This window comes from Chroicocephalus ridibundus, chromosome 1 (assembly GCF_963924245.1).
Source record: "Chroicocephalus ridibundus chromosome 1, bChrRid1.1, whole genome shotgun sequence".
Taxonomy (NCBI): domain Eukaryota; kingdom Metazoa; phylum Chordata; class Aves; order Charadriiformes; family Laridae; genus Chroicocephalus; species Chroicocephalus ridibundus.
Genome location: NC_086284.1, coordinates 49131515 through 49146184, shown reverse-complemented (window position 1 = coordinate 49146184; position 14670 = coordinate 49131515). Strand labels below are relative to the sequence as shown.

General features: G+C 35.6%; 1 protein-coding gene across 13 annotated transcripts in view; it reads left to right on the top strand.

Moving 5' to 3' along the window:
* The window catches only part of MYCBP2 (MYC binding protein 2), a 200425-nt gene that overhangs the window by 28835 nt on the left and 156920 nt on the right, over positions 1 to 14670 (top strand). For all 13 annotated transcript variants that reach the window (XM_063335960.1, XM_063335975.1, XM_063336007.1 and 10 more), the window contains exons 3-6: positions 7077 to 7292; positions 12306 to 12459; positions 13823 to 14019; positions 14238 to 14480. In XM_063335960.1, the coding sequence (XP_063192030.1) occupies positions 7077 to 7292; positions 12306 to 12459; positions 13823 to 14019; positions 14238 to 14480 (810 nt within the window). The remainder of the gene's footprint in view (positions 1 to 7076; positions 7293 to 12305; positions 12460 to 13822; positions 14020 to 14237; positions 14481 to 14670) is intronic.

Below are 14670 nucleotides of genomic sequence, written 5' to 3'. Positions count from 1 at the left end.
GTGCAGAATAAGCACAATGATCATTTTTGCACTGGAATGTCTGAAAACAGATGCGTGAATTGTCAAGAAAATTTGAGTTTCCATTTGAAGCCTTACAATAGAGCATGTTGAAAAAGACCATCACAATTGCACATTCTGAGCAGGAGAGCATGTGTGCATCAGTTCAGTTTTTAAGAACCAAGGTATTTTAGTCTGAACGACCATGGGAGCTTTCTCTTAATAGGCTTGATAGAGGCAGGGAGGACCTTAAATTAAGAATAAGATGAAGGAACCCCCAAATTTGCTATTTATACCCTCCACTTACTCAAAATGATAACTGAGTAATTGAAGAGGAGAGAACATTAAAAAAAAAGGTCATTGCTGAGCAACTGGAAGAAAATTACTTCCAGTATTTAAGCATTAAATGTTATAACATTTTAAGTATAAAACATTAATTGGCATTTACTGCAGCCCAGTAGTTTGAGCCTTTTCTGTTTCTAAGCTGGGGTCATGTTAGGGTCACTTGTATTTGAACTACAGTTAACTTTTGATTTTGTGGTTTAGTATCTTTCTTTTTTTTTTTTTTAACGGAGGTATAAAAGTTTTCCATGTGGGTGCATTGTGTTTTGGCTTTAGAAATTCTGTGCTGAATAGAGTGACTTTTAAATAGAAAACAAATATGTGATTATTAGATGTGGGTGTAGCACCTTGGATTCTTTCCCCTGCTGGTTGTCCTCAAACACCCCCCCCCACTTTTTTTTTTTTTTTTTAGGCAACAATTATCACTAGAAGATTGTAGGTGGTGTAACTTATCTCAGCTGTATGAATATTGCTGCTTCTCCTCCCTTCCCCCCTTTTCAGCCCCTGGAGTTTTTCCACGTTACTGTTAACTCATAGAAGTGCTACTTAGGACACTTAGCTGAGAGACTGGATGGAAAGCCAGAGTTTACCATCTTCTGTTCTCATAATGTTACTTGAAGAATACTGAAAAATTGGAGTCTGCCAGAGACAGAAAATGTACTTGCAATGATCGGCATCCACCTGTTTAGTTTATGCAGAACTTTTAAACTATGACTTGTTTAGCTTTGTACAAATGGAAGGAATAAAACCTTGAGAAAAGACAAGTCATATAGCAGACAAATTTATTGTAAGCTAATGATTAGATGTATACGGTGGATGAACCGGGATGAATATTTGTCTCATTAAAAACACACGTAGCTTCTCAAATAATTTGGCAGTATTTTCAATGGCTTTTCTATTATTTGGTGTTTCAACCTCAAGAGGGCATCCCTTTCTAAGAGATGTTTGAACTGTTCAAAGAATTTGGTGAGGTTCTATGCTCAGTGTTATGCACAGGTTAGTTCAGATGGTTTTTGTAGCCTTACCTATCTTTAACAACAGACTGACTTTCCTCTCCTCGATTATAGTCTATTTCCATCATGTCTGAGAATAAACCATTATTGCAGTCATTTGGTTCAAGAGGAAGGAAATAAATTGGTCAGAAAATAAGCTATGTGTGAATTTTATCTTTTGGGAAAACAGTTTGTTGAGGTGTGAGACAAGTGTAAAGGAGACTGAAGGGTTATGTTTTTCTCACTTCTTGAGTCTACTGGAACATTACAAAAGGCTAACCGAGAAGAGTCCTTGTGAGTCTGGTTGCTCTATTTTATGAACCAAACCTGTACCGTTGAACCTCTCCTGCATAATGCATCCTTCCATTTAGCAGGGACTGTGTGTTTACAAGGACAAGTCACACATTAGGGTATGGGCGTCTGCACTTCATTCTCTCTCTCATAGCATAGCCTCTTACCTTCTAGAAAAAAAAAATTAACACACAAGAATTAAATTTTACCTTCATGTATTAAAACTATGTTCATTATTCTTTATTTACATTGGCATTGCAATTTCTAAGACTTGCATTTAGATTTCATTATTTGGAGTTCAGGATTGAATTGTTCTTTCTTCAGTATCTTTTAAAACTTCAAGAGAAAGGCTTTTTTAATTTTATCTTAACTGTTTGGAGATCATCATCTGCTTCTGTTTTGTCTACCTAAAATACAGAAAACTTCAGTGAGGAATTTAATTACGTTTATTACCTTTACAGATTTTTCTATCTGTTCCTCTGAAAAAGATGCCTTAGTCATTGTGACCACTGAATTGACCTTTCATCACTGTTACCTCACCTTGTGTGGTTTCAGTTGAGGATCTCCTTTTTGAAGTTTATTATTGCACATTTTGTAAGAATGACATCATGTTTAAAAATTGCTCTTCCTTTCCACCGAAACTTAATTTCAGATGTTCTAACACATCTAGATTTTTCCAGCACTCAAGACAGAAGATGTTAGAAATACTGGGTATCTGTTAAATTTTATGATGTATGTTTCATCATGTATCTTGATTTGAGAAGGTGCATTTTCAATTTATGATGATACCAAATGAAGCAACAAAGATAAAGATTTCAGAATGTCCCACTTTTCTTACAGCTCATACAAAATCCGCTATTTCAAAAAGCATAATTCTGTTTTCCAGTCAAGAAATGTAGACCCTATCATCTCGTCTCCTACTCAGACATCCTAGAAGCTGGGCTTCTAGTCATTTTTATACTTAGTGCTTTGGATTGCAGTATTCCAGTAGCCATTAAGAGGAGGACCTTTAGAGGTGCAGAAAAAGTGGCTATTGCTCTTGACTTTATCCAGAGTGTCGTGAAAAGATATTTCATATGTCTGTGCATCTCAGTGCATTTAACATGAAGAAAACAAGCTATTAGGGTGAAATTTTTGCTTGAAATAATGTACCCCGTAGCTTAAGAGATCAAGATTATTAACAGTCCTTGATCTGTGCAAAATTAAGGAGTTGCTTCACTGAGTTCTTAGAGATCGATTAACATTTTGGCTCTAAAGTTTCACGGTTTTCCTTGTCGATGTAGAAATATTTTGTGTCAATGCGAAATGCAGTATCACTAAGAGAACTGTAGCTTAAAAAAGACTTCATTAATTTGTTACGAGACTTACTAAGTGGGGTTCCACAGGCACAGCTTAGATTGTCATAGTGATCTGTTCAAAATCTATGAGCCAGTAGCAAGATTGTACAGGTGGTAGCACAAATCTCACACTATTGGGGAAGTTTGTGTCGCTGTGTAGAAGAGCGACCCAGTGCCATGGTTCTCATTAGTTGCAGAAAAGGAAACTTCTAGTTGATGATGGGATGAACTTAAGTCCCAGTTTCCAAACTTGATCGGTGCATCTGACCTCAGTGAAGTTAGGAATCTGCTGTAATCTGGAAAGGTTCTGCCTCGTATGGAAGAAACTTCTGATGTCTGTTTTGAAGACTTTACAGTAGCACTGTTGCAGAAAAGAAAAAAGGGGGGGTGAAGCTGCTCATTGAATGAGCACTTGCATTAAAGGGGCAGAAAGTCTTCCTGTTTCTTTTTTTTTTTTTCTAATCAGCTCCATCTCTGCCTTTTGCAAAAGAAATCTAAGGCGGCGATGTTTCTACAACCTGCTCATCTGCTCATATACCTTCACTTTCCAACAGATGTTTATTTGTTTGGAAGACCTGGAAATTATAAACGTTATAGTTAAAGCCCCTCAGAGACTTGAGCAAATTGATCACAAATCAATTGTCATTTGGTTTTTACCTAAGTTTGGAGGGCAACAGAGAGAAAACAACATGATGGTAGGAAATTCCCTTCCTAAAGAGTAGGCTCTCTAACCAGAAACAATACATCTTGTCATTCAGTACCTTTCTTCTGCCTTGAGACATGCTAAGCATTTGTGTGCTTACACATTCAATGGCAATTCCATAGAGGACTTTTTCCCCTCAAATGAAAGACAGTAAGTAGTGAAAGTAATAATTACCCTTAAATTTTAACCTGTTCTTACAACCCAACAACTTACTGTTCAAAAAGGGTTTTATTTAGTACAGTCATCAGGCCAGTATTTTTAAACTGACAAAACCAGGTGGTGAATTTCAAAATTATTCTTAAGGGACATTGTTAGGGTTGCTACTATATTTGTCAAGTGTGTAATGATGGAATATAAGATACTTCTAGTTTTAAAGAACTTACAGTTCTCAGACATAAGGTATTATGAAGGCAAAGTGGAGGTATGAACTAAGAAATGTAAACAGGGGGTTAAGATTACAGCTAGGAATTAAACTCTGAGTTGTATATTCTAATGCTACACTGTTCAGATACAGCAGGGTTTTCTGGAGAATGTTATGCTGTATTGAAGTCTGGGTAGGAGATGGTCTACAACTATAGCTTGGGCACTGTTGTAGAAAAGAAAGACGGAATGGTTAAAGTGCTCACTGTCTAAAAGCTAAAGCATTAGGTAAGGGATGTTTTAATGGTTGTAAAGTATTGAGAATAAGGAAGGACTTTATTTTTGAAAATCAGCCAGCTTATTAATAGGCAAGGAAACATACGTTGATATTTTATCTAGCACTGTAATGTCTAAAATTACCTGTGCTGGTTAAATAATTTGGCCAACCTATTTCAAAAGAGGACGTGAGGTACAGAACTTGGGCTATTCTGGAACAAAGACTAAGCTGAACTGACAAAAAAAGAACTGGAATGGAAACTTCACAGATAATTACAATACATGATACCAATTGATAAGTGAACTTCACGTAGAGATATTTCAGACGATCCAGATATTTTTCTCTTCTTGTACCTGTCAGTAAACTAGGAAATGCGTAGTAAACTTGGTGAACAATTTTTTTTTAACCTGTGCAGTTCAACTGAGTTAGCTTTCAAGCTGAAAGCTGATATTGTGTGTTTGCCTTAACAGCAGCTGCAACAACTCTTGGGGCATGTGTATGGATATCTGACATACAGAAGAGTCATATGTTATAACCGTTTAGTTTTCTGGTGCCAAATACATTTTCAAGTATGTAGTAGCTCGTTATCATTGGTATCAGTCCAATTCTATTTTGATGCAGTTTGATACCAGAATAACATAGGAGGTTGTATCTTGAGTTCTAGCACTGATTAATATTGTGGGTTTTTAACAGCAGCTTTATTATTTTGTTGAGCAAGGACTAAACTTAGTGTTGTCTTTCAATCCTGAATGGCAGAAGTTCTGTTGTGCTAAAAAAAAATGAAAAAAACCCCAAACCTCCAAACTTCCAGTATGTATGTATGGAACTTTTTCCAGCTTTAAAAATTTTTTTTCCCTATTTATTTTTGTACTTACTGCTAACATTGGCACGGGTAAGAAAAATTAGCACACTGTCTGTGTTGGATAAAATAGGCTACAGAATAAACCACTGCTTCTTAATGTTTTAGCTTGCAATAATTTTGCAAGGAAGGATATGCAAATACGTACCAGTACAGTTAGAATAATACTATAGTCAACAATAAAAGGAAATATGTAAACTATGAAATATTTTGAAGTTATTTTGAATTTTCTGTTAAGTTTTGTAACGTATGGTGTTAAATGGTCTAATTTAGAAGCTCGTGTTATTTCTGGTAATAATAAAAAGATAAGTGCAGGTAAAAAGGTCTTGTGAACCGTTGCTGTGTTTTGATGTATCAAGTTGGGGCTACCATATTGTAGAAAAATAAATCACCCAATTAATACATTACCAGTTCACTGGTTCTCAAAGTTCTTTTCCCCTCTTTTCTGCTAGTTTAAAGTCCTCTTTGCCATCACTGTGCTCAGTTGTATGAGTATTTCCACTCTGATCTGTTCTAAATCTCTGTAATATAATTCACTGCCTACTCTCCTGCCAAATGAACATGGTCATTCACAATATCTATCCCCCTTAAATAAAAAGAAACAAAAAGACAAAAAGCTTCCCCCCTCACTGTCCCCCAGGAATACAAGAAAGAAACCAAAATAACTGTGGTAATTTAGTCATGACCCTGACTCAGTCTAGCCTAACGCTCCTCCAAATTTTGCCTTGCACGTTCAAGCAGATTTGTCCTGCGCGCTTAACCTAGACCTTCTCTCCTTATGTAGTCTCTGTGCCTTCTGTCTGTACCGGAGGTTTTATAGGGAATTGTTTGCTCCCATACGCCTAAAGTCCAGTGTTTCATAGCCTGTGCTCAAACCAGCCTGGTCTTTGTACTACACAACCTAACATAAAGTATGAACCTGGGGATTTTTTTTTTTCTTTTTGGTTGTGGAGTTGTCTTTGTTTGTTTAAGTCTACCATTCCTCCTGTCTCATCTTACTGTTGCAGAAAGGGAGAGTATGGGGCAGAATTTAAAAGATGTTTTTCAAAAAATGCTTTTTCTTAAGATTTTTCCAAATCTAATGACAGCTTTGCGAAGGCTCTTCTGTTTCTTGGCTGCAGTTGACAGTAATGTACTAGTAGTAGATACCAAGGAAAGGGTGGGGCAGGGTAGCGGTAGGGTAGGGCATGGCTTGTCTCAGCTTCTCAGAACCATTTCCCAGCGCTTACTTTGTGGCTCAGGGCTTCTGAAAGCAAGATAGGGTCCTATTACTTCATAGGCCTTTATAGTTGTGGGGTTTTTTTTATTTTATTTTTTTATTCAGTAGTTTGTCCATTAGATTTTTATTTCTTTTCTAGTTCTACAAAATGATTATCTTGGCATCCTGTTCTGGGAGTTTCTGAACTTGCCATCTGTTTACATTTAATGACAAAACAACTAGTGGTATTTTTGATCTATAATATACATTCAGCAAACAGCTTAAATTTTTATTATTTACCAATAGATTAAAGTTAACAACCAGAACAACAAATAATGCATTTTAAAATTCAATAAAAATAATTAAAAAAACCCCAACACAACAAACTGACCCCTGTTAAGAAGATAAATCCTGAATTCCGCTAGCCTTTTGGCTGTGGCACAGGTTTGAACCATTCTATAGACTGAACTGCTTGATTTTCTGTCCCAGTGTCCTAATCAAGTTATGAGAGGTAGAGACTGAAGCCAGATAGAACATATTGAAACTTCTTCCTCTTTCTCCTTGCTTCCCTGCCTGAAACATTATTGATATTTCAACAGGGAAGTTCAGTCTCCAGTATGAGAATTATTTGGTTGGCCAAAATTACTGAGACTGTTGAGATTACTTGTGTTTAGCGAAGCTTGAAACTTCTAATAAACTTAAACTAATTTTGTTTTTCAGACTGAAAACCTAGAGAGTACAATAACGATACCAGATATCAGATTACATAGCAACCCTTCAGCTTTTAATGTTTACTGCAATGTCCGCCATTGTGTGTTGGAGTGGCAAAAAAAGGAAGTATCTGTATCTTTGGCTTCAAAGAACAGCGTACAGAGCGGGGATTCGGACAGTGATGAAGAGGAGGAATCCAAAGAGCCACCTATTAAACTTCCAAAGGCAAGTAACTGGGTACTGTTTAAAGTGTGCCATGTATATGATCTAAAGTTGGTATATTCTTTGTGGGGAATAAAGAATAGCATTATAAGGCCAGCTGCTCAGAAAATAACTATAGTTTTATTTGTTGTCCATCTAGTCCAGAATCATCTGATTTGATGAATTACAAAGATCTATGTACCTGCTCAATAATTAATTTTAAAGTCAATTAAATGTTAGGTAAACATTCAACTTGTACTTCTTTATAAGCACTGGTACTTGAAAATAATCTACAGCCTCAAAAGTCTACACAGATGGGAATAAGGCATCTCTTATATCTGTCAGAGGCTTCTAGCTGGTATGATAAAGGGTGCTTTCTCTTGGTTTACCACCAAAAAAAAGAATAAATCTTTCTGCTATTGGCATTCAGTTAGTGGAGTGTTTTCTAAGATGATTTGCCAGATATACGTGTAATTGCAGTAAATGTCAATTATTCTTACTACTTTTTTTTTTTTAATCTTTCCCCTTTTTTGGCTTTAGTATCTTTTGGCACTTACAACTATAGATAGTTAGTAATGCACATTAAGATTTTGAACACTATAGTTCGATAGTTAGGGTAGATGTTTTATTCTTTACTACCTCTGTGCTTGCAGTAGGATTAATGGTAGAAAATCAGAAATGATCTGTATAGGAATTACTGATTTTTTTTTCTTAATTGTTTTAATTTGCTGATTCACTGTACTACGTGACTTCTGTGTATTCAGTTTTGTTCATTACTAGCTTATTAATGCTATGAGTCCCGCTTCCTTGTGTTATTGTTCTGAATCTAAAAAGCATATTGAGAGTAATCCCTTGTTTGTGTTTGCTCTGAAAACAATATAAATACTGAATTAAGAAGGGTGTTGCAGCAGTAATTGCGTAGAATGTTCTAGTTGCTTAGAAAATTAGAATTTTATAGCTGATTGTGTTTAGGTAGTGTTATCTGAAGGTAAAGTTGGCGCTTTGGAAATAGTGGTGAAGAATTGCAGAGGAACATAACCAAGTCAGGTAACGGCAACTTGGTAACTGAAATTTCATGGTTAATAGTTGCGAAATAATGTGCAGTGAGTAAGAATAAAGTTAGCATTGTTTATGAACTGCATCTGACTCCTTTTGGATTATATTAAATGAATCGGCAAGTGCTTGTAGATGCTTAATTAGAAATTTTAAGTAAAAGTCAATGTAGCTATTAGCATTTATAAAGGACAGAATGGAGCTCTAGAGAGATTTTGAAATTAAAGGAGGTTCAGAGAAGGATAGATTTACCAGCAATATGGACAGAACACTTGTATGTTCAAACTAAAACACTGGTATTGTTAAACGTGTTGGAGAATTTATCAAAGAGAGACATGGAAAGGTGGTGCAGTTTAAAAAAGATAGTGGCTTAGAAACAATGATGCAGAAACCCTAGGTAGGAAGCTTTACTTTTCCTTTCTCAAAACAGAAAATCAGTGAGCTATTTTGTTACATTTGATACAGCAAATATAAAATTGAAAATCAGTATGCTTTCAAACTATTCATTTTTAGCAAAGAATCTACAAAATATCTAAGAGTTCAAGAATTTTTTACTAATTCAACAATGACTTAGATGCTTGGTAAAATCTCAGTATTTTTAGTAACTATCTAATATTAGATGGTTTAGGTCTCTTTAAGGTAAGATGCTTTTTATTATTAATTTCACTTGCATTCATACATTTGAAAAAGGCATCCGCTTGGAGTTGTCTCACAGGTAGTAAAACTTCTAGAGCCTAACTAAGTAAATGTCTTGTATCCTGAATATTGTCTCATTGTCTCATGCTTTGAGTATGCTATGGTCTGGTTCTTATGTATAATGAACAATATTGGGTTGGGCTTACTTTGTTTAATATAAAGAAGAAAGTTATTAAAGTTTCTGAGGCTTATGGTTAGCTTATTAAAAAGAGTACTGATGTCTTTTGAGTTTGGCAATGAGGTGAAAGTCAGATTCAAAAAAATATGTAAAAGCATTTAAAAAAAGGATTTGTGCTTTTCCAGATTTTTGCAAACTAAATTGAAGTTAGTCCTTGGTGAGGTTTTTTTGCTTGTGAAAATTCTTCATTTAGTTGGGAAACAGTTGATAACATTCTATTTTTTGTGCATCTTAGGTGTTCTGTTGATGTATCTTTTTTTTAGTCTTAAACTTGAAGAAGTAAGGTTTGTTAAAGCTTTTATTTAGAATACATTTTGGAATTAAAAGTTGTCCTATGCAATTTCTATGATAAGGTTGAGAAAAATTGTTTTTAACAAATGTTAAAAGAGACACAGAGATGCAATTTGCTGGTCTTCGTATATTCGTACAATACAGTTTATTTTGTTCAGTCGTTTCATAACTTGCTGTAGTAGCTTTGAATTTTTGGATTTCCATGAAGTATTTGGCTTTGCTTGACTTATTTCTTTAGTACCTTATTTATTTAGTACCTTTGCCAATTGTGGGGAATTCTCTCTACTTGAAATAAGGCAGATTCAGTTCTACTGATTTGATCTGATTTGCAGTTGCTCGCCCTTGATATTAAAATTAACACTGGGTTATGGATGATCTGCAAAAGCCCTGTGTGAAAAGGAACAAATGCCAAATTAAGGTGTAATTGACTGACTAATATTCTTTGTTCCTGTAGTGGCATACATTTTTTGTTTAGGTAATAAGTGTAAGCAAAATTGAAAACTTTAAAGTTGTAACAAAAATTAAAAATAACTGTTCTCTTTAGAAACAGACTTTAAGTCTTTTAAAATTTATTAGGAGAATGTGTTACCTGTGTAAAGTATTTTTGTATGCATTTAATATACATGTAAATTGACACAGAGAATTAAATATACACAGTATTATGTATGTATTCTTAAATAAACAAAGAAATGTGGGTATTGGGCAATTAAGAGAGAGGGAATACAAAGGAAATAAAAAAATAGTGTAGATTAGACTTCTTGAAGAAATAGGTTTTTTTGAAGGAAATAATTATGGGTCATTATGTCGTCTTCTAGGCTGGAATTTTGTGTACCCTTTGTAAGGTGGGTTTATGCTTTTTTGATCCCAAGTCTCAAAGATGTTGCGAAGGGAATGAGAGGATGGCTGTGTGGAGGGAGAGCATCAGTAAGAGCTGGCAGGTTGCGACACAGACTGAGGCTGCAGGGAGTGCTGGTTTTGGCTCAGAGACCCTCCAGAGAGCTGCAAGAACAAGCTTAAGATGGCTTGAAAAGATCTGTTTGCTTATTCTGGCCTTCAGTGCACAGTTTGGAGGAGTTGAGAGAGAGATACCCACATTATTTATATATATGTGTGTGTGTATGTATATATAATATAAGTACATATATATATATATCTATATATTTACTTACTTATTTGAAGGTGAAAAGACCTGTTTTAAAGAAGCCTGCTCAGTCTATTGATCTCAAACAGTTAAAAAAACCCAACAAACAAAACACAAAAACCAAACAAATAAAAAAACCGCCCAAAAAACCCAACCCCAAACCTGTACAGATCAGGCAAAAATCCCAGCAGAACTATCCATTGTTGATTCCTACTGTAGTGGAAGTTCATCAAATGATTTTTCTCCACTGTGTTAGGTTCTCTGCTTTCTCCAGCTGTCTGTCAGCTGCTGTCTGAAGACTGGGGAGAACAGAATGAACTTCTCAGTTTCTCTCAGAGATACTATTGCCCGAAAAGAAAGAGTATTTCTGAAAATGTACTACAGTGTATTTTTTACTCTTTCACCTGCAAGATGTTGCTGGGTTTTGGATCCTGGAAGAACCATCTGTGCTGTTATTTTGTTGACAATTTTTTTCCCCTGTAGGTTCCATGCATGTGTTTTCTCTGATTCCATTGAAGATATGAAACGTAAGGTGCAATTCGCAGGAAGATTGCTTTTGCACTTAATCAAATCAAGTCTTCAACAAATCATGTTTATGTTCTTCCTCCAAAAATGAAACAGGTTGTAAAATAACTTCTGAAAGACAGGAGTTGAAATAAATTGAATGACAGCAAAGACAATTAGAAGGCATCCAGTAGAACTTACAGTTGACTGTCAGAATAGATCTGTTTTGAGCTTAAGCGACGGTTCCATTAACAATTTTACTTATTTTCACATTTCAGTCTTTTTCTTTAGATTTACTCTATAGATTTACTCTGGGGTGATAGAGAGAAATATAGATTTACTCAGGGATGAATCTATATTAAACACTCTAAACAATGGGGCTCTGCTTTTAACAATAACACATAGTAAAGTTTTGAAGATCTGGCTGCTTCTTTGTAATGAGTTAATCCTGTTCATTTTAGTTTCATCCTCTTCATTGTCACATACTGAGTTTGAGAAGGAGGTGACAGGGAACAGTCAGTGGAGAGGAGCATAATTGTAGTCTCAGAATATTCAGGCATGCTAAAAGGGAAGTTGGAGTGGCTGCAACAGCACTCTTACAGATGTTGTATTACTTGGCATAATTCATGGCTGTACATACGGAGTTTTAGTGACAAGTAATTAATCTTTATTTTTTTAATACTGTCACAAGAGGAATCTCAGAGACTTTGGAGGGGAAAGTGCGAGTGCTGCCAGTATGAGCTGTCAAATGCATCATTACTCAAGTTGGGAAGTCAGGTTGCAAGCCGATTCTGGCTTGCTGGCTCACATTAATGAGCAAGGAAAAAGAGGTTTGTCAAATGAAGTGTGAACTCAATAGAAATTAGAAGGGCTCAGAGGCACAGTTTCTTACACTTTCCAAAAAATTGTAAGTTTTCTTATATTTCCAGGGAACTATTACTCTGCTTAGATGTGGTCTTTCATATAATGACGTTGCTTCTGTGTAATATTTGCTAGTACGTTGGGTAGGTGGGTTCCTGATTCTGATTCTCTCTTGAATTACCATTGTATTCTGTACTACATTTCTGTTATTCAAATAACTGTCTTGTTCTGTGAACATTGGGATATATCTTTATTAATGACGACACAAAAATATTATATTAACAGATATTCTGAAATATCTGTACTTCTCTAGATCATTGAAGTTGGATTGTGTGAAGTCTTTGAACTGATAAAGGAGACAAGATTTTCTCATCCATCCTTGTGTCTCAGGAGCCTACAAGCCCTACTTAATGTGCTCCAGGGCCAGCAACCAGAAGGCCTGCAGTCAGAACCTCCTGAAGTCCTAGGTAGTATCTCATTTGTTACTGTATTTGTATTTATATACATCTGTTATTGCATTGGCCAGAAGAAAATGGTTCCAGCAAGTATTTGTGAGATAGTAACATGCTTGTTCTCAAGAGACTGACTTTATTCTGGAGTGTAAACTCCTGCTGTACGTAACCAGTACTTTTTCAGCATTAAGCTTTGGTAGAACAGGAATGTTGGCCTGTAAAGGTGGGTATATATGTTAAAAAAATGTTCATACTTTGTTGCTGTGTAATGCAGTTTCACTGAAACATAGTAAAGCTTACAAATTATGATTCATTTGTCTTACTGAAGCTATAAAATACCTGGTCTTAACTGGAAAGAAGATAGTTCTACAGTGAACTTCTCTTGCAATCTGCTGTTGTAATCTGTAGCTTAGCTATTTAATGTTTTAATTTAAAGGTGCTAAACAAAGTGTCAGAATTCTTGCTTTTACTTCCTCTGGCCATTCGAAAGTTTCCCTGCTTTTAATGATATTGAAAATAAAAGTTGAACTCCTGATGGCTTTGAATGTATGATTGATTATGTCCTTTCAGTTAAAATCCAAATATCTTTTGTTAATTCATAGTATTTGATGGTTTATAACTGCAAGGAAGGCTAGGCCGTAGTGTCTGTTGTTTAAAAAAAAATATCTTAAGACTTTCTGTGTATGTTTTCCTGTGTTATGGCTCAACAATATTCTGTTGCTAAAGATGATAGTAACTTGCTACAGAAAGCTTTTATTTTGTATTGATGCACGGAGTATCAAAAAGCTACAAAGAAGGCTTTGTTTTGATTACAGCCTTAGTGATTATTTTTGTATACTATAAAAAATGGAGGTGGATTTGTGTTCACACCTTGATTGTTACAGATTTTCAACTGCTAAACAGTGCTTGAAAAGAGACATACGATCAAAATAATTTTCAAGCTTTGATTTGAAATGCTCGTTTCTGAGAAATGGGATGTGCTTCAACATGGGTAATGGTCATAAAGATTAGACAAAGTTGGTCAAGACCTACACATCATCTCAGAGATGAGGTAGACTGAATAGGCAGGTAAAGTAACTCCTTCTGGACCATTTCTTATTAATATGTTCCACTGTAACAGAAGGACTTAGTTTTTCTTGTTCTCTGGACATTGTGATTATCAAGTCTCGACATTTTCTGACTGAAGAAGAATGAAAAGTTAGGGATGTTGTAGGCCTATTTAAGTGGGATGCTTTCTTTTCTGTCTGGAAATAGGGCTGAACTTAATGGTTGAGGAAAGATGTATCGTGTATTTTGTAAGTTTGTTTTCCTATTGACTGGCAAATTGCTTGGTGTGATTTTGCGACTAGTCGATGTAATTTCTGTGTTTTATCTGCAGAATCCCTCTTCCAGCTTCTTCTGGAGATAACTGTCCGTAGCACAGGAATGAATGACAGTACAGGACAGTCCCTGACAGCACTTTCCTGCGCTTGCCTCTTCAGTTTGGTAGCTGCGTGGGGAGAGACGGGAAGAACATTGCAAGCAATCTCTGCTATCCTCACCAATAATGGCAGCCATGCTTGTCAGACTATTCAGGTCTTGCACTAAAACTTCTCTGTATCTGGGAATTTATGTAAATGATACGTACATGAGTTCTGAGAAGATCTACTGTGTAAATTCAGTTAACCTTTTTTCCCCTCACTATTTTTGAGATAAGAGTAGGTAATTCTTTGTCTTGAGTTGTAGAGAGAACAGAAAATACGACATTTAAAAAATAATCATGTATTTCACTCACTATTTCTTTTATTGTTTAGGTGCCAACCATTTTAAATTCTCTTCAGCGGAGTGTACAGGCAGTTCTGGTGGGCAAAATCCAAATCCAGGACTGGTTCAGTAACGGGATAAAGAAGGCAGCCTTGATGCACAAATGGCCATTGAAAGAAATATGTGTAGATGAAGATGACCAGTGCCTACTTCAGAGTGATGGTTTTTTCCTCTATCTCTTATGTAAAGATGGACTTTACAAAATCGGCTCTGGATACAGTGGGACAGTGAGGGTAATGTGATTTCTTCTTGTCTGATGAAGATAGTTAATATTGTAACTTAACTTTTATGAAGTCCTGTTTCCATTGAGAATTTTCTGTAGCTTACTAATGATTAGTTCTTTCACAGCTTGTCTATATTTTTCTGATGATTTCTATGATAATTTTACAGCATTTTCTTACAATTTTCACTTCTCAATATGGT